Genomic DNA, 20,718 nt, shown 5'->3' with positions numbered 1-20,718 from the left:
AGATGCCATCCACTCCAGGTGCCTTCCTTATGTTTAGCTTCAACAATTTCTTCCACTTTTCTCTCAGTTATTACAAAATCATTTAGCTCCCTATTAGAGTTTGATAAACTTCTGCCTCAATTCCCTAAAGAATTCCTCATGTGTGAATGTAGATGCAAAATACCTATTCAGTTTGTCAGAACCTGAGCAACCTTTCTTTTCACTATTAGACCAGAAGCATTGATGCACGATCTGACACCCTTCAAAAATATCTGTTGCAAACTAATCATTAATTAATGATTAAAAATCTGAATTTTTTTCTACTTTTATAAATATAGACAAACTTTTATTTAAGATGTGCTGGAAGTGAAACATTATTGTTTATTTGGAATTATAAATGAAAAGAGCCTATCATTTTACTGCAGGGCTGTTTTTTTTTTTTTTTTTTTTTTTTGTTAGACTTGACATGTTAGTTTTGTTTTCAGTTTCATAACAATAAAACAATACATTACATCAACTGACATATGGCAGATGTGTCTACTACATTTATGTTTAATTGGCATACAAACTTTTTTTTTTTTTGGCCCAATTATTATTATTGATTAATATGTGCTCTTAACTGTTCTTGGAATGGGAATATGGAAGAATCTATTAGTTTAATGTTTATATTTCATGGCTTTCTCTTTCTCTTTTCATTTTAAGCAAAATAAATTTTTTTTAAAAGATAACATGCAAAAACTAGCATGTTTTAGATATTTAAAATTTGTATTTAAAAATTACAAATAATAAGTAATGCAATCTATTAAGAAAAGAAGAAATATTGGTATACTGCAAGCAGAATTTAAAAAACCAAAACCTTTTTCCAAAAATAAAAAACAAATTAGGGCAAACTGTCAGGTTCCATACAATGGAACCTGACAGTTTGCCCTAAATTGCTGATGGGTTAAATCACATTTTGAGCTGTGTGATGAAAATCTCTTAATGTCTTCATTTATTCTCCAAGAGAAGGGGAAAAAAAAAAAAAAATCAACATAAGTTATTTGGGCTATCTTATATCACCAATGGGCAACAAAAGATTATCTTTAATCCTGAATGAAAAATTGAATAATACCTTTAGAATAAGCATGTCGTAGTCTCTCATGCACTTTTCTGATGACAGAAACTAGCCTATAGTGTTCTTCTTTATTCATTGAATTACCTGTAAAAATTTTTGATGAAAACATAAATTGTTTTAACAATCAACTTTGATATTAAATTGTTATTAGCTAAATGGCAGTTGAGCATGATACCTTAATGGACATTTTTTGAAAATATATATGTTGGGAGAAATATTATTATGTAGTAATGAATTAAACAACATGAATTGTGGCTATCAAAATGAATTTTATTATGCACAAATATTATAATAAATAAATAATACAACAAAACTACTTAATAAATGATGACATTCCTGGATTTCAGGTTAAATAATGTCATCAAGCGTAATCAAGAAATCATGAAAGTTAAGACTAACTGAATAGAGTCCTCAGCCATGTACAGTTAGTCTTCCTGCTTTCAATCATTTGTGAATGGCAACATTTCTGTATTTCATCAACATGAAGGCCAGAAATTTTGCGAAGTATTAAGTAGTTCTGTTGTTTGGAAGTTTAGCTTATTTTAATACTTTATACACAGAGGACGCTGATGTTACTTGGTGTACTTGTGAATTTGCATAGCTCCAGAATTTTGGATATTTTTATGAGTTTCCAGCTCTTAAAAGGATAACATCGGAGATTCAGTGGGTAACCTGACAACTTTTCACAACCCGCTTTGTTGGTGTTGCTGAGACTTCAGCAATTATTGAAAAATGGTAACGTTGTGTTATTAAATACAAAGCAGATGCACGAGTTGACTTGCATTGTTGAAAGAGTGCTCTACAAATTTGTTTATATTAAAGCTACTTGAACTATTTTAATGGCTTAATAATTCTTACCAATGGAACCGGCATGACGCAAAATACTCAGTGTAACCAAGTAATAGAAAAAAAAGTCTCATTTTAAAAACCACTCTTCGAGTTCCCATAAACAGCATACATTAGCTGTGCCTACAAAATAGAAGTTGAAAATTCAGCCTTCTAGCTCAGAGTGTGCTCATTGTGGGAACCAGACCTTGTCTATTTTGGTTTGCACCGCAGGTGACAATTTAGGATAATTAGAAAGACACTCGTGGTCCCATGACTGGATAAATTAACTTTATGTACAGAGTTCTGACTTGTGCTGATGACTTTCAAATTTCATCAAAATTCTTTTACTTTTCTTTTTTATTATTATCTTTAAACTTCTCTTTTGTCTCCTCTACAATAATAGTCACAGACTATTATTGTAAAAAGATAGTATCATAGACTATCATAACTATCATATCACAGACTATTATTGTAAAAAGATAGTATCATAGACTATCATAAATAATAGTCACAGACTATTATTGTAAAAAGATAGTATCATAGACTGTTAGACCCTTCAGGATGATACAGACAGATGAAGAAGACCACTTCCCAAGTAAACTTTGTTTTTCACTTTTCTCTCTCTCTCTGTCTTTTTTTTTTTTTTTTATAATTTCTTTTATTTCAAGATATTTTACATTTCTCTAAATATTTACATATGAATTTACCACGTGCTTTTACCATTGATACTTTTCTTGGGTGATTCTCAGGACTCAGAATCAGTTATCACTCATTCAGATGTTAGGCTGAAAGCTACTCCTTTAGTTAATATGATTTGGTTGGAATCAGATAAATCTGCAAACAATAACAAACCAAACAGTGAAAAAAGAAATTACATTTGCTTCCTTCACCAATATCAGAGAAATTTATGAAATTCACAAGGAGACTGCCCAATTCTTTTTGGATGAAAGCAATCGCGTGACCAAAAATACGAATAACTTTTCATAGGACAAACTGCTGATTTAGATATCATTGTTAACGATCTCATTACTGATAATGAGGTTTATAAGGTTAGGGTTGAGAAACTACAAAACTGTGAATATTCTCACAAAACCTTCTCCTTCAGTTTCTTATGCTAATACATTAAAATAAAACATTTCAGTTGTTGCCTCTGGTATAAAATCTCCGAGTACTAAATCCTCAGTGTCTAAACAAGTAGTAAATATTATAAATATTGATAGTCCCACTGTTTCCTTTAACCACAAGCATAAACCTAATCTTTTAATTTTGATGGTAGGTGAAAGTTGTCTCTGTATTACTATCCAAGATGTAAGATGATGTCATTAAAACTCTGAAGTCAGTTAAAATAAAGTAACTTAAACTCATAAAAAATAGGTGTCGGTTTGGAAACTGCCACCAGCAATGCTCAGGTTACTTCTGTATCCTCTCTTGCTAGTAAGGGTACTAAGGCAACCCGACAATACTAATTTATGATGTTGACAAATCTCCATCCAAACAGGATATTTTAGATAATTTATTTTATAAAAATTTTAGTGAATATAACATAACATATAATGACTTTGTTAAGAGTGTTGTATTTAGATTTAGTACAATCTCTAAAATCAAACAATCTGTTAACTGGATTATAAGTCTCTCTCCTAACTTGTATAAACTAATTATACAAGAATGTGTTTATATTGGTTGGACAGTTCATAAACGCAAATTACTTACTATACAGCTGTCACGGGCACACTACCCAATCTTGTTCTCAGGAAATTTCACTCTGAAACATCCAATGAAATTCATTCATTGTTTGGTTTTTAGGAGCATTAGCAACAAAGGCCATATTGCTCCGGGGATATGTGGTGGTCATTCCCTGACCTTTCCACATCCTCAGTATTTGGTGGTCACAGGCTCGAACCCCAGTCTAATCAAGAAGCGTGTGCTACGCACTGCTGCTCCTGCCCACCTGGCTACAGAGGTGCCTCTTGTTCTCAGGAGGCCCCTTCCTGTGGACATTCTGCTTGAACTGGACTTGAGGCATGCCCCAATCAGGATCAATCTCTATGTTGCTGTAATTGCATGCAGAAAAAGAAAGACTACAAACATTCTGTGCATAATGTCAACTGTCTGGAATATGTGCCCCAGGGGGTTTTATGGGGCAATATCTGTGTTGAGATAAGCAATTGCTTGAGCTGATTGTTGCTTGCTATTTAACTATATATATTTCATTGCCTGTAGATTGCCAACACCACTTCCACACAATATGAGGCGAGCGGGCAGGGGATTCCTGCTCGGCAAAGAGACAAACACTAATATAGGGAGAAGAGATTGATCTCGGTGGTCTGCATACATTCCCTTGTGGCATTAACCCCTGAGACCACCACCCACATTTAACTTGGGTGGTGGAAGTTTTTAGATCACTGAATGTTCTTTGGTTCTTTGATGTTTTAAAATTTCATTTAAGTTAAGGTTTAGAGTGATCGAAGACACCTTCACACTTTTCACCTTCACACATTTTCCTTCACACTGAGTTGTAGATTTGTATATTTTGTAAATGGTTAACCACTTGTCGTGTTTGACATTTTGGTTTTTAAGTTGTAAGTATTTGATTTTTATGTTATACATAACTAACAATCTCTTCCTCTAGTGAGGTAGAATTAAATGAAAAAGAGCTGTTGTTGTTGTTGTTGTTATTTGATTTTTAGGAGCATTAGCAACTAAGGCCATATTGCTCCAGGGATATGCGGTGGTCATTCCCTGATCTTTCCACATCCTCCATATTTAGTGGTCATGGGCTCGAACCCCAGTGTAATCAAGAAGCGTGTGCTATGCACTGCTGCTCCTGCCCACGCGGCTATGGAGGCGCCTGAAAAAGAGCTGCTGTCTGCTACTAGCAAAGTTACTGAAGACGAACTTGTGGAGATAGATGAGCAGATGTTGTCACAAATACAGGAACTGACAGACATATCCCTAGAACACCTGTTAAAGGTAGGTCACTGTCACTCTCAGGTCCTCTGCAAGGGACACAGAAGAAAATGCCAAAGGAAAAGGAAGCAGAATCAAAAGAAACAGATGCTGAAGTAAATTCAGATTTGAATGTGCAAAGTGAAAGAAATAGAAAGAGGAAGCGAAAAGAGGCCAATGTCATTGAGAAAAGTGAATATGAAGGCTTTCAACATATACAAGAGTTGCGGAAAAGGTTAAAGGTTTTTTGTGGGATGTTAACAGTAAAGTACCAATGGCTGCAATAAGAATAGTACAAGACTTGTGGGACCAATCGAAGAAAAGTGTATGATGTTCATATGGAAAATGTTTTATTAAAGGACAGATTGCAAAGAAAAGCATGGTTCCTAGAGTTACGTAACAGTGTTTAAGAAAAATATATGAAAACTGTGGGAAGTGCTCCAAAAGTGATGATAATCATATTAGTAAAAGATGATATTTTAAAAGAAGTAAGACCAATGCTTTCTATTGTAAAAGTAAGAAATATAAGACTCATAAGGGACAGAAGTGTCACTGTAGAGGTGGAGACTGATGACAACATTGCTAAATTGAAGGCCTGTTCTAGGATACAAGACATAAGTCTGAAATACACCATAACTAGACCTGTATATCCTAAATTGGTGCTCTCTGATGCTGAACAGGATATAGAGGAGGAATTACTTAAGCAGATATGTCAAAAGAATTTTAAGGATTTTTCAAACAGTGAGAAAAAGTTCTTGGATGGTATTAAGCTACTGTCTAAGAACAGGAATAAGTCCATTCAAATGAATAATTGGCTGTTGCAGTTGCTGCCAAAATTATGGCAAATTAGCATTACATAGGCATACGATGCAAGAAAACAAGCTTATATAGCATCAGCCAAAAAAAAAAAAAAAAAACTTCCCATTTCACCCATCCATTCACTCCAAATGTTTGTCTAGATCTGCCTTGAACTTATTTAAATTGTTCACCTCCACTACAACAGATGGAAGTTTGTTCCAACTATTAACCATCATGCTGGCTAAAGGCAAATTTCCACACATCTATTCTACAATCGTCTTTCCTCAATTTGAATTTATGCCCCCCTCAGGCGTGGAATCTGAGCAAGAAGAAAAATCCCATCAGCATTGAGCTTGCTCAAACCATACAAGGCCTCATACACCTCAATCAGATCACGTTGTAAGTGCCTGGTCCCCAAACGCTGCAATTTGTAGAATTTAAGCCTATCTTCGTAAAAGCAACCCTTTGTTCCACTCGCTAATCTCATTGCCTTTCTCTGTACCCGTTCCAGCAGCTCTACATCCTTGTGAAAATGAGGCCTCCAGGCCAGTATAGAGTAGTCAAGGTGTGGCCTGACCATTGCATTGTCTGCAACATTGAGTCCAGGAACGAGTCCAGTCTGCAACATCACCACCCACTGGTGATGGGTGGTGATGTTGCAGCTGACTGGACTCATTCCCAGACATTGGTTTGGTTTGGTTTAGATTTTATTGGTGCATTAGCAACTAAGGCTATAATTCCCGGACAACTTCCAAAGATCTCAGCAGTCCTCCTTTCATACAACTGCTCTGCCAAGCCCCACAGTCAAAGCACCACCCTGCCATGATAAGAGTATCCTGAGTCCCCTATGTGATGGTCCCCATAAAATACCAGTCCATATTTCGTTAGGAAGTCGTGCCGTTCGCTTGCAAACATGCCAACTCAGAACACCTCCAATCAGGATGGAAGTTCATAAAACACCTGTCATCAGGGTCCAAAATATCAGGTCCATTAGGAACAAACTAGACTCAGCAGAACAGATCTTCCTCTCCCAGGCTGCTGACGTGGTCTGCTTTGCAGAAACGTGGCTTCAACCTATTCAAGACACACTCTTCTGCTCAGCTATTGCTGGTTACCACATGCTGTCTGCCCCCAGGGTGCATCTAGAGGCGGTGGAGTAGCCATACTGTACAACACCTCCCTATTCTCATATGAGAATTCGACCTCAACTACAACTCAAGCTTTCGAAGCGATTATAGTCTCGCTACGCTTCCACTCCAGCCACATTGATATCGCATCTATGTATATTCCCCCAGGGCCTACAATTGAAATTATTGAAGATCTAGAGAACTGGCTCTTAAACCATCTTCGTCCGTCTACACAGTGCCTTGTTTGTGGTGATTTTAATCTGCCTCCAAACCGATCACCTCTTTATCAGGCTCTGCGAGTTCTTCAAATCCATCAACATGACACGGGGTCAATGAGAATCCCACCAGGGGATTGAACCTACTGGATCTCGCTTTTGCTTCAACACCATGCACAGATGAGGATGATCCCATCGCATTCTTCCTGTCCGATCACCAGCCCATAGTTTTGACATGATCATTGCAGGTGCCAAACTTCAACATCCCTGACAACAAAATAGTCAAATACGTTTCAGCACCTAAATACCTTAATTCTCAACTCTGTGTAGAAGCAACACCCTGCATTCCTTGGGATGTCCTCATTGACAGCGACCTCAGCCTTGCAGTGACACTTGTCTAACTGGATTAAATCCATCACCGACTATGCTGCCACCAAACGAGTAACAGTAACTCCCCATTCCAGATCGTGGTGGACTGCTGACCTCAACAACAGCTTCAAAATGAAATAAGTCCTACATAAGAAATGGAAGCTTATGAATGGCAGTCAAGACAGAATTGTCTTTTCCCGTGCCAGGGCCCACTTTAATCAAAAGAAAGCTGCTGCAATCCAAGTAAATCTTAACCGCACTCTGAGGAAAGGAAAGTCATTCTATGCTGCCCCACATGGTGGATTCAATCATATACTTGATCCTCAAGAATGGCTCAAATACATCGCCAGGTTTTCAAATACAACCACAGACCCATCTACAGTTGTCCAGCCTGACTATGAAAACCCTTCCTAGGGACTATCCAGATCACGAAACAGGAGCTCATACATGCCATCAATTCCCTTCCCACAACAGCCACTGTTGGGGAAGATGGAATTCCGCAATTTATGATCAAATGCTTGAGCACATTCATCATAGACCCTCTTCTCTCGATCTACAACAGATGCCTCACTGAGCATTATTGCCCACCCCAATGGAATAAGCACAGAGTGTACCCCATCCCTAAAAACCAATTTTCCGCAAATGTCAGCCAGTTCAGACCCATATCAGTTGCCTCTTGTCTGTTAAAAACACTTGAAAAGGCTTTGCTACCCACAATCACTCAACAAATCCTCCAGACGAAACCACCTGAAATCCACTATGACATCGCAGGAAAATCATCAATCACTAACTTGGCAGCCACCACACAATGCATTCTCTCAGCATTCGAACAAAGAGCTGAGCTAGCAACCACATATCTTGACATAAGCGCAGCCTTTGATGCCGTGTCGATCCCGGCCTTGCTCCTCCTACTTAAGGAGAAATTTCACATTCGAGGTGATATGCTGTGCTTTTTTGAATCTCTTCTCTGTCACAGAATACTTATTCTCCATCAGCAGCAACATACCCAATCCTGCGACATTACTGCTGGAGTAATGCAGGAGTGGGGGTGTCCTATCTGGTGTCCTGTTCACAGCTATCATTGTGCCCATTATTGCCTCAACGAATGGTCTCCTATGCTATGTCGATGACCTCAAACTGCAGACTCAAATTAACCCTGGGGACAACCCCGTTCAGCTCAGCAACAGGATCAACTTAAGGATCTAGAATTGTACCTGGCGAACTTCAATCTAAAAATCAAGAAGTCTGTTCAGGTTATATTCTCCCTTAAATCCATGCCGACTCAACGTTTCACTCGCAGGGGTACGAATACCAAACGTACCCTTGCACACAGACCTTGGCGTTCTGTTTGACCCAAAGATGTCCTTTGTCAACCAGATCGACAAAATCAGTATCAGATTTTCTCGTCTACGGTGGATTTCAAAGCAGCAGCTGCTACACGTCCGACATCCTGTCATTGTTAAAAGGTTCATCACCTCCAGCGTCTACCCCGACATTCTGTATGGTGCAGAAATATGGGCATCTGCTACACCTACAAACCTCAAGCGGGTGTACACCGCTGAATACTGGTTACTGAAATGGGCCAATAATAAGCTTCATTTACCTCCAGCTACCACAACCACCATGATGGCGCAAGCACTCGACATCAGGAGGATGTCGAGTGCTTGTGCGATCATGGTTCCTGATTGTGGAAAAGAGGCTGGTCTTCACAGCCAAACTCATCACAGGCCAGATATTATCTCCAAATATTTGGAACACTTACTCTTGGAGGATTCCACAACCAAGCCTAAGGTTGGTACCGACACTCGTGGCTCACCACAACAGGCTTGTACTCACTGAGAGATTTCTTCCCAAGCAGATGCTCGCCGCCCTCAACCATGTGGACGCCGACATCATAATAAGTAACAAGAAAAACAGACAACTTTATCAAAGTCCTTTTTTTTTTTTTATGTGAACCCCAAACATGAGAGGTATTAGAACCTATAGTACTTAGTACCATGCTTGGGTTGGAGGTTGAGAAGACGAAAGAAGGTATTTGTTAACATTGGATTCTGTAGATTGTAATTTTCAGGAAATACGTATGAAGGAAGGTTGTTCCAGAAAATGGCAGTTGAATGAATAAATGAGGAAGATGAAAAGTTGGTTCTGTGGGTTTGAAGTTGGACAGTAAATGGATGTTGGCTGGTGGCGGCACATGTTCGGACTGTTTTGAAAGAGAGAGCGGGAATTATATAGCCAATTCAGAAGAACAGTGCCCGTGGAAGTATCTGTAGAAGAGACATGCAGCAGAAACAGTACGTCTATGAGAAAGCGAGTGGAGAGACTCTGTTAGAGATGAATCATTAATTAACCTAACTGCCCTCTTCTGAATGGAATCAAGAAGCCTGAGAGAGGTTTTGGCGGCACCACCCCAGTTGTGGGAAAAATATTCCATGGCAGGGTGGATTTGCGATTTATACAGAGTGAGCAGCTGTTTGGAAGAAAAGTAACGCCGAGAGCGAAAGAGAAAACCAAGTTTTTTAGATGCAGAGGAAGCAATATTTGTAATGTGCTTTTGCCAAGAGAGATTAGAAGTCAGGGTAATCCCCAAAAGAGATATATCATTTTGCCTAGAAATCGGAGTGTCATTAAAGATAAGCATAAGAGCAGAAGAATCCTTTTTGCGAGATATAAGACAAGAGTGAGTTTTAGAAGGGTTGAAATCAACTAAGTTGTCTTTGTCCCACTGGAGAATTAACTGAAGATCGGCATTTAAGGAATTGGTAGCAGATTTTCGAGAAGTTGAATCTGATTGAGCAGGACAAGGTTTCTCAAAATGGAAAGTGGAATGCAATGTGCTATCATCGGCAAAACTATGGATAGGATTTCCAGTCAATGGAAGAAGGTCATTAATATACAAGAAGAAAAGAGTGGGGGAAAGAACTGAACCTTGGGGGGCAACCGGCATTAGTGGAGAAGTTAGAAGACAGACAGCCATCTACCATCACCCTCAGTGAACGATCAGAGAGAAAATTGGATAACCAATTACTAAAAACAGTTGGCAAACCATAAGATAGAAGCTTGTTTAGAAGACCTTTATGATCAAACACGATCAAAAGCCTTTGAGATGTCAAGAGCAACTACTTGTGTTTCACCGAACCTTTCCATTGAATTAGTCCATAAATGGGTAACATAAGCCAGAATATCACCAGTGGATCGACACTGACGGAATCCATACTCGCGATCGTTGATCAGACGGAAGGTTTCTAGGTAGTTTAAGAGTTTGCGGTTAATTGATTTCTCCATTACTTTAGAAAGAGTAGAAGTAATTGCAATGGGACAATAACTGGATGGGAGGGATTTGTCACCCTTTTTAGGAACTGGCTGGATATGATCAAATTTCCAAGCAGAAGGAAAAACACCTTTGGAATAACAAAGTGAAAAAACGCGGCAAAGAACAGGAGTAAGTTCAGGAGAACAGGCTTTGAGAACAAGTGGAGAAATACCATCAGGACCTAGAGCTTTCTTAGCATCAAGATTCATCAAAATCCTTCTGATATCCTTTTGATGAAAGACCACAGGAGGCATTGAATGGAGCGTGTTGGGAATGGCGGGAGTGTTTTACCAAGATTGTTAATACATCAGTTGGAAGAAAAATGGGATGCTAGCAGGTCAGCTTTATCCTTGGCTGATGTGACAACAGAACCATCTGGTTTGGACAGAGGTGGGAGCAGAGATGGGCAATAGTTGTGGCCAATAGCTTTGGCAAGAGACCAGAATGCTCGGCTACCATTAGGGCAAGAAGCAAGTTTTCTAGTCTTAGCCTGTTGAAAATCTAGTTTGGACTTATTAATAACTGCTTTACAATTGTTGCGAGCTTTGATGTAGGCAGAAAATGAAACTGAAGAATTAGAAACAAGCCAATTATGATATGCAACATTCTTCTCTTGAACAGCCTTAGCACATTTATTGGAAAACCAAGGTTAAGATAAAGGACGAGATTTTAAAGTGGAGTGTGGTATAAAGGATTCCATTCCTGCAAGAATAATTTCACTGACACGATCTGAGCAAACGTTTACATCAGAAGTTTTGAAACAGTAATCAGACCAAGGAAAAGACGAAAAGTCTCGCAGGTCATCCCATTTTGCATTCTTGTAATGCCAAACAGCACGATGTTGGGAATAGCCATGAGATAAAGGTTCCATTGGAGAAGAGACAATCACCAAGTTGTGATCTGAAGTGCCTAAAGGACCTCTCACTTCGACCGTTTACTTAAAAGGGTTGTTTGTGAGAAAAAGATCAAGCGTATTGGCTGTATGATTAGAATTGTCCGGTATTCTTGTAGGTAAATGAACAATCTGTGCTAGGTCATTAGTAATTGCAAAAGCCTCAGCATCTCGACCAGCTGGGTCGGTGTGACTAGAAAACGGAAGCCAGCTAGAGTTGTGAACATTAAAATCACCAAGGAAAATTACCTCACTGTTAGGAAAGTTGGACTGGAGAAAGTCAAGTTGCAAAGAGAGGAAGTCAAAGAGCTCAAAGTGATTAGTGGGGTTGGGAGAACGGTAGAGACAACAGATGAATTTGACACAATGAGGTAGAGAGATTTTAAGAAGATCAAAGAGAGGAGATTCCAAATTGCCGAGTCTCTGACAGGGAATATCAGAACGGACATATGCACAAGTACCACCTTTGAGGCGAAAGGAATCATACAGCGAATAATTTGGGCATCTGAGTTAAGCAGTAGTTGAATCAACCGATAACTGAGATTCTGTCAGAGAAAGTACATAGGGTTTGGCAGACTGCAAGTGGAAATGGACATCGTTGGGATTAGAATTGAGACCACGTATATTTGTAAAATGAATTAGGAAGTGCTTGGGAAGTTTAGATCTTTTCGCAGATAAGCTTGCTCTATTAGTTTGACAATTCATGGTGTATTCAATAGTAAGAAAAAGTGGTTGGGACATGCTGTATGAAGTAATGAAATTTTTGGATATGACGTACACGTGGTAAGAATATACCCAGATTCTTAACATAACATGGCCTCGACAGTGTTCCCTGCACTACTCGGACTCCCTCCAGTCACTATCTGGCAGAGTAGAGGTAGCAAGATTATAAACCCTTGAACCCTGATATATTGCCAAGTTGTATTTATTTCTGTATTTTTGTCTAGCTGTGTTTTTATGTTGTATTTGTATTTCTGTTGCATTTGTGATTGGTATTTTGTAGCCTTTTTGTATGTGTTCGCTGTATTTTGTAGCTTTTTGTATTTGTACGCCATTCTTATCTTATCTATATTTGAACCCCTGGCGCTCGTCGCCGTGATGGGATATTGTGCTGTAACTCTACTTCACAATAAAGATTTATTTATTTATTTATATAAGGGGACAGCCACCTCCTTATCCCTGCTAGCAAAATTCCTGTATATCACTGACAAGACACCATGAGCTACTCTTGCTGCCTCTGCACTGCTCAGGAAACTTTATATCCGACTGCACAATTACCCCTAGGTCCTTTTCATTTTGCACTACCCTGAGTGTAATGCCATCCAGTTGGTACATTACTGTGGGTTACTGCTACCAATATGCAGTATTTTACATTTCCCAGTGTTAAACTTCAGTTTCCACCTCTCAGCTCATCTGCTCAACTTTTCTAGATCCTGTTGCAGTAGTGTATTACCATTACTGTCATTAACAACCCTACCAAACCTTCGTATTGTCTGCAAACTGAGACATTAACCCTGATATACTTTCATCAATATCATTGATAAATACAGAAAACAACAATGTGCCCAACACCCAACCCTGGGGGACTAATAACATTAGACCATGAAGAACAGTGTCCATTCATTATCACTCTCTGTCTTCTCCCACTCAATCATCCTTTTATCCATTGTAGCAACTTTCCCTTAATGCCACTTTGCTCCAATTTGTACAGTAGTCTTCAATGAGCAACAATATTAAAATCTTTTATAAAATCCAAGTATATGATATCAAAATTATTTTTCGCATCCAGTTCCTTTATGACCACATCATAGTATCCACATCATTTGTCAGATAAGACTTCCCCTTAAAACAGGGACACGTCAGTTCTTACTTACTTCAATATTCACTAGTATTTTTTTATTCCAGTGACCCCATAAAAATCATTTCGAAGTTGATGCTGAGTGTCAAGTTTTTAATGAGCAATGGCCAATTAATTACATTTTTTTGCACTGCTCAATGACACTTGCACTTGTCTTATTTGCGGTGAAGCCTTGTCGGTGTTCAAGGAATAAAATGTGAAACGTCACTACACCACACCACAAAATGTGCCTCAAATTACGATAAATTTCAAGGAGTTTTGTGGCAGAACAAACTCCAAGAAATAACCCAATCTTTTCAAAGTCAACAACAGAAGATTAGAACTTTTACTCATCAAAATTTATCTGCAGTTAGAGCTATTTTTTGAGCCTCCCAAATCATTGCCGAAGAAGGAAGTGCTTTTATGGATGGAGAATTTGTAAAACGAATTTGTTTGGCAATTGCAGAAGTATGTCCTGAGAAAATAAAGAATTCTGTGTCTGTAAGTTTATCTTCATCAACTGTAATGGAAAGAACTGACGGTTTAGGAGCCGCTGTTCAAATTCAACTTGTAGGGAAAGTTCGTGAATTCACACATTTTTTGATAGAAATTGATGAGAGTGAAGATACAAGCCATACAGTTCAATTACTAATTTATATCCAAGGTTTAAATCAAAATTTTGCAGTAATTGAAGAGCTAGTTGCATTAAAAAGCTTGAAAGATACAACAACAGGTTATGAGTGTGTCAGAAGCAACTGACTGCCTCAAATTGAATTGGGATTTGCTATCAGCGGTCATGACGGATGGTGCTAAAAATATGGTCGGTACTAAAATTGGGTTCATGGGTCAGCATCATAAATATCTTGAGTAAAAATATTAAAAAAAACCAATGCAATTTCATCGTATAATTCACCAGCAGTCTTTGTGCAAAATTTTTGGGTGTAGATTCAGTCATGTCAACTATTAATATGAACAGTAAATTTTATTTGCAAGACTGGTCTGAATCATCGGCAATTCAAAAATTTCCTTGAAACTATTGATATTGAATATGGCGATTTATTGTACTACACAGAAGTACGATGGTTGAGTTGCGGTAACATGTTGAAGTGATTTTTTGAACTTAGGATTGAAATAAATCTATTTATGAACGAAAAATTTAAACCTGTTCTGGAACTGTCAGATCTCAAATGGTTGTGGAACCTTGCCTTTTTAACAGATATTGTGAACACCTGATTTTTCTTCATATGAAACTACAAGTATGAGACAAACTTGTTAACGTATTGTATTATAATGTCAAAGCGTTTGAAACAAAACTGAAGTTATTTAAAAGTCAACTACTTTGAAATAATTTTTCACATTTTTCACACATTGCAATAATTTATCTAAAAATATGACTAGTTGTAACTTTTCCACTGAAAATTTTGTTCAAAATGTTAGTTTGTTGCAGGAAAACTTGGCGGCTAGGTTTTCTGATTTTAAAAATAATTCAAAGGTATTTGAACTTTATCAAAATCCATTTGACATACCCATCGATGATGTTAATGAAAATTTAGAATTAGGGATGGTAGATGTTCAATCTAATGATGCACCGAACACAATATTCAAAAATGAAAATATAATTCAAATTTATCCAACATTATCTGTCAGATTATCCAAAAAAATTTTCCAAGAAAGGTTACATCAATTTTCAGAAGTACATGTATACGTGAACTGAAAATGAAATATGTAAAATCAAAAATACGATCACGTCTAACTGACCTGCATTTACATAACCTTTTAAGAACTGGAACTTGTACTTTAAAACCTGATATTACGAAACTTAGTCGTACTCTACAACGACATTCATCACATTAATTATAATTTTGTTGTATTACTAACTGTATTTTTGTGATTATTACAATAAATAAGTAATGATTAAAATTTGATATAAACAAACATATATATTTTATATTACATATCCATCGATTTATTTTTGAATCTGTAGATATGGGTAGATATAAAATTTGTTTCTCTGCATAACATTAAAGTTATGCAAAGAATGTAGTTTTCAGTAATTAGGAATTTTCTCTGGCTCGCTAATATTCCAAAAATTCTTATGCAGCCCACTTCTCTAAATGATTATTATTATCATTAGCTATATGGTGTAAGAAGCCTGAGGCTTATGCTGCACCAACCAAAATAAAAAATTTCTCAATTACCCTGAGAGAGAGAACAAGAACAAGTGTCAGAAGTAGAAGGGAATCCCCAAGAAAGAGCAGAATGATGATATCCAGCTCAGGACTCTGGGTGTGCCAAGCCAATAATCAACAGATGTGAGTCCCTGGGGTTGTTTGGAGACCTTTGCCTTAAAAAACCCATGCTGTGTCTGAACTATAACTGCAGTCTTGTCTAGATGATCCTGCATTGCTTCTTTAAGCAGTGACTCCATTATTTTCCCTGGAACTGAAGTTCCAGGGAAAACTAACAGGTCTGTAATTACTCATGTCGCAGTTTGATCCTCTTTGTGAATTGGGGACACATTTATACATCTCCAAGTTAGTGATAAAACATGACTTTATTGTTAGAGATAAAAAGAATACTTTATATAAGATGGACTCTTGTAAGTTTCAGGAAGTCTTCCCAGTTATGCAATGTTCACCCCAGGGGCTCACATCTGGTATGGCCTTGGCACACCCAGGGTCCTGAGCTGGATATCATATCATTCTTCTCTTTCTTGGTGATTCCCTTCTGTTTCTTTCTCTCTCTCTCTCTCTCTCTCTCTCTCTCTCTCTCTCTCTCTCTCTCAGGGTAACTCGGAAATTTTTTTTAGCTGGTGCAGCATAAGCCTGAGGCTTCCTTGCACTATATGGCTAGTAATAATAATAATAGTTATAAATCTCTATTGCAGTGTTTCGCAACCTTTTCGTTGTTGTGGCACACTTTTAAAGATGCTAAAATTTTGTGGCACACTACAATTGATATTATACTCATATATATTATATATATGAGTATAAAATTCTAAAGCAGAGCAATAAACAGATAATAATAATAATAAATAATATATATATATAAACACATACATTCACAAACTAAGTTATTTCTGTTGGGTATATTTAATAATACACTTATTTGTTTTAAATGTTTTCATTTAAAACAAATAAGTTTTTCAGGAGCACAGACAATTCCTATGCTCCTTTGCTCGGATGGCAGTTAACTGACTGTGACTTTGCTCTTAATGACTGCAGGACTTACTGGATTTAACCTCAACTGTTTATAAGGTTTGTGCCTGCTTCTGGGCTACAATGCTTGTGTAAAGTTTTGTCGGTTGAATAGTACTGTTATCCTTAATTATTTTCTTTGAACTTGTTTTCTTTTTTTTTTATGTTAATATGCAAAAGATTACTTTCACTGTTTACTTTGAAATCTCAAAGTATCATCTGTGTTCACCTCAATCTGTTGAGGTTATCTTGTGTACAGTATTTAATTTTTGTATAATTGTATAAGTTCCTTTTTTTTTTTTTACTATTTTTAGCTTGTACTTTGCTGGGCTCTTGGCGTCCCTCTCTTCTGTTGCCACCGGTTGGTTGCCCCTGGTCTACCTTCTCGTGGTGGTGGTGGCGTGTTTCCGATCTGCTGATTCCGGGTAGCCAAGCAGCCAGTTCACTTCTGGCCATTTCTGCAGAATCCTCTAATTTAAAAGTGAAACGAGGCGGAGATGAACTAACGTTCCAGGTGCCGCCCAAGACAAATACATATATACATGCTACCCTCGCCTGAGACTGACTAACATAGCCATATTGTCAAAAAGACCCATAAAAATTCCTCCTGTCATCGATGGGATGTGAACTTAGGTCTTTTCCATCTGGTATGGGGATGACGGTGATTCTACCAACTGGGCTACCTATGAGGGCTTCAGTAGTTATCAAAATCTTCTCCTCCTACCAACTTAGCAAGTTCTACTATTGCACGAATTCAGTTTTCTATCAGTTCAACCACATTTCCTGAATGAACTGACTCTGGCCATACATTTTTCCAGCATGCATTTAACGTTGACAGTTTTACTTCTTTGAGTGATAAAGCTATGATTCCCATACAGTTCACAATTCAAAAATGTTTCCATGCCGCCATCACTTCAATTTTCCATCAATTCAATTCGGAATCAATTTTTTCCAAAATCCATTGTAACATTTGTCTGATGTAATGAGTTTTAAAGGTAGATTTTTTTTTTTTTTTTTTTTTTGTTAGTTGTTGGCACATCTGCTTCTGGCCCATAATGCACCAACTGAAGTTTTTTCATTTTACTCTGATCCAAGCCCGAGGCGGGATTCGAACCCGCGACCTTTGGGTTGCCAGGCAGGCACTTTACCCACCTGGCTAGCCCAGTCAGCTAAATGTAGATATAATACCTTGATAGGAGCTTTAGTTGTACTAGGTGGTAGGAACATTAGTTCTACTAGTTTAGATGGCTTAAATCTTTTGGATGACTGGCATGTTATCCAATAGTAATAAAACTTTTAAATCTAGATTTTTCCACCAGTTCAACAAGCACAAATTCAATAGCACAGAACACGGGAAATCCTAACACGGGGATTTCCCAATATTTTTTTTTTTTTTTTGTATAACGATTAGCGAGCCAAAAGCAGGGATTCACAAAAAAGATTGGAAATGTTGAAAAATTACATCCAACATAATAGCAGAGTTTTCCCCCACACAAAAGCTCAAAAATACTATGTTGTGCAACAATTGCCGCACTTTATCAATCATGTTAGAGCGAAACTGGGTTGTAAAAGTACCACGTTATATGGGGGTTGCCTATTCATTGGAATATATCCATTATATAAGCCAGAATACATATTGGCGATCACTGATCAGATGGAAGGTACTAAGATAGTTTGGAAGTTAGTGGTTAGTGGATTTCTCCATCACGTTGAAAAGAGTAGATGTAAGTACAATGGGATGATATTTGGATGGGAGAGATTTTTTACTTTTTTTAGGGACTGGTCGGATATAAACAACTTTCCAAGCAAAAGGAAAAAACCACAGGTGAATAAGAGAGTATAAAAAGGCAACACAAAACAGAAATAGCACAGGTTTGGAGAACAAGTAGAGAAATTTCATCAGGACATGAAGCTTTCTTAGCTTCAAGATAATTCAAAATTCTAATATCTTTTTTAGAAGGCTTCACGAGACACTGAGCATTGTATATTGATTATATGTAGGAAGTGGTTTACCAAGACCATTGATACAAGAGTTAGCAGAAAAGTAGGATACTAGTATGTTTTATCTAGCTAGTAGGCTTTATCTTTACCTGAGGATGCAACAGAACCAGCAGATTGTAACAGATAATGCAATACAGATGGACAAAAGTTGTAGCCAATAGTTTTGACAAGAGACCAGAATGATAGAGTGCCATTTGGAAAAGAAGCAAGTTTTCTACTCTTGGCCTGTTCAAAATCAAGAAAAGAAGGGCAACAAGATTGGTGAGGGGAATGAAGGGATCCTCTTACCAAGACAGGCTTAAGTTCTGCAAATTGCAGTGGCTGGAGACTAGGCACCTGCACGGTGATCTGATTGAGGTGTATAAGGCCTTGAATGGGTTCAGCATGCTGAATTCTGATGGGATCCTTCCACTTGTTCAGATTACGAACCTAAGGGGGCATAAATTCAAATTAAGAAAGGACAGATGTAGAATAGATGTGCAGAAATTTACCTTTAGCCAGCGGGTGGTTAATTGCTGGAACAAACTTCCATCTGTCGTTGTGGAAGTTGATAGGTTGAATAAATTTAAGGAGGAACTGGACAGGCATTTGGAGGGAATGGTGTGATTTTTTTTTTTTTTTTTTTGGCTGATGCTGCATAAGCTCATACACTTGCTTTCTTGCATCACATGCCACTACTACTACTACTTTGAATTGGAGTGACAACTGCAACTGACCTTATTCCCATGGAGAGTAAGGCAGCGCATGTAAACAACTTAGAAAAACATTTTATTCTTTTGTTAATTTAACAACTCATCCTTAAGAAAGATGTTTTTCAGAGTGCACTTGACATTGTAGCTACCACAAACTGCTTTTATTTACATAAAACTAATTTCTAACAAGTCTGTGTCATCCTTCGGAAAGTAGGGAACTGGGTAGATGGAGGCAATAACTGGACAGCTCTGCCAAGATTTGTATTAAACATAAAAAATGTCAATATTTATTTCTCACGGGGTGAAAAAGAATTTTGTAATACATATTAACTGAATTTTGTAATAAATGAATAAATTTACATAGGAAAGCCTATCCTTTCACAGGAGAATGGTATGTGCTTCATATAAATCTCATTAATACAAACTCGTTTGTATAAAACGAGTTTGTATTAATGAGATTTTACTGTAATAGCTTTTGTTGCATAATCTATGGCCAAATTCGATGGAAAAGTTTGGTGAAACTCAAGCACTTGCTCTTGAAATTATTCTAAACAAGCTCTCATGTTGTAGATTGCTACCAGTTTTTTTTGAGTTTTTTGATAGAGGAAAACCGAGTATCCAGTTTTCCTCTCTGATTTTACCCTGCAGGTGATGGTAGGTGTTCTCTGACTTCTCCATTAATCCTGGTGTTCCTCAAGGTTCAGTTCTTTCTCCCATTCTTTTCCTCTTTTATTGTATATAAATCACTTTCTTCCACTAACTTTAAATCATATCCATGAATTTGCTGATGATAGCATTCTACATTCCATCTTCCGGTTTGAGAAACCTTGCTCTGTTCAAACTGCTTCAACTTCTCAAATATCTACCAATTCCTTAAATGCCGATCTCCAGGCAATATTGAATTTTTTCTTGCAAAAAGTGTCTACTGCTCATATGTTCATCTTTGATGACATTCAGATTATAAGATAAGATCACACATATCTCTTAGGGATTACTCTGACTTCGAATCTCTCTTGGCATAACACATCACAGATATTGCTTCCTCTACATCAAAACTTGATTTTCTTTTTTTGCAATCAACATTATTTTTCTTCTAAGCAACTATTCACCCTACCATGGAATATTTTTCCCACATCTGATGCAATACCCCCAAAACCACTCAAGTTTCTAGTCAAAAGAGGGCAATCAGTTAATTAATGACCCCCATCTCTAACATAGTCTCTCTACTCTATCTCACAGACATTCAGTTTCTGATACTCCCATGAGTACTGTTATTTTGAATTGGTATCTGTATCCCCAATCACTTCCAACCCAGTCCAAACTCATACCACAACCAGTCAGCATCCATTCACTGTCCAATTCCAAACACACACACAATCCACCTTTCCTCTTCTTTATTTAGCCATTATA

General features: G+C 37.6%; 1 protein-coding gene across 4 annotated transcripts in view; it reads right to left on the bottom strand.

The window, feature by feature from the left end:
- Samtor (S-adenosylmethionine sensor upstream of TORC1) overlaps positions 1 to 20,718 on the bottom strand; it is a 500,386-nt gene that overhangs the window by 207,662 nt on the left and 272,006 nt on the right. For all 4 annotated transcript variants that reach the window (XM_090376482.1, XM_090376484.1, XM_090376481.1 and 1 more), the window contains one exon: positions 1,091 to 1,177. In XM_090376482.1, the coding sequence (XP_090232608.1) occupies positions 1,091 to 1,169 (79 nt within the window). In that variant the 5' untranslated portion in view covers positions 1,170 to 1,177. The remainder of the gene's footprint in view (positions 1 to 1,090; positions 1,178 to 20,718) is intronic.

This window comes from Mastigoproctus giganteus, chromosome 6, assembly GCF_048544385.1.
Source record: "Mastigoproctus giganteus isolate SK-2022 chromosome 6, ASM4854438v1, whole genome shotgun sequence".
Lineage (NCBI taxonomy): Eukaryota > Metazoa > Arthropoda > Arachnida > Uropygi > Thelyphonidae > Mastigoproctus > Mastigoproctus giganteus.
Note: the sequence above shows the minus strand (reverse complement) of the source record. Positions and strands in the feature narration are given on the sequence as shown.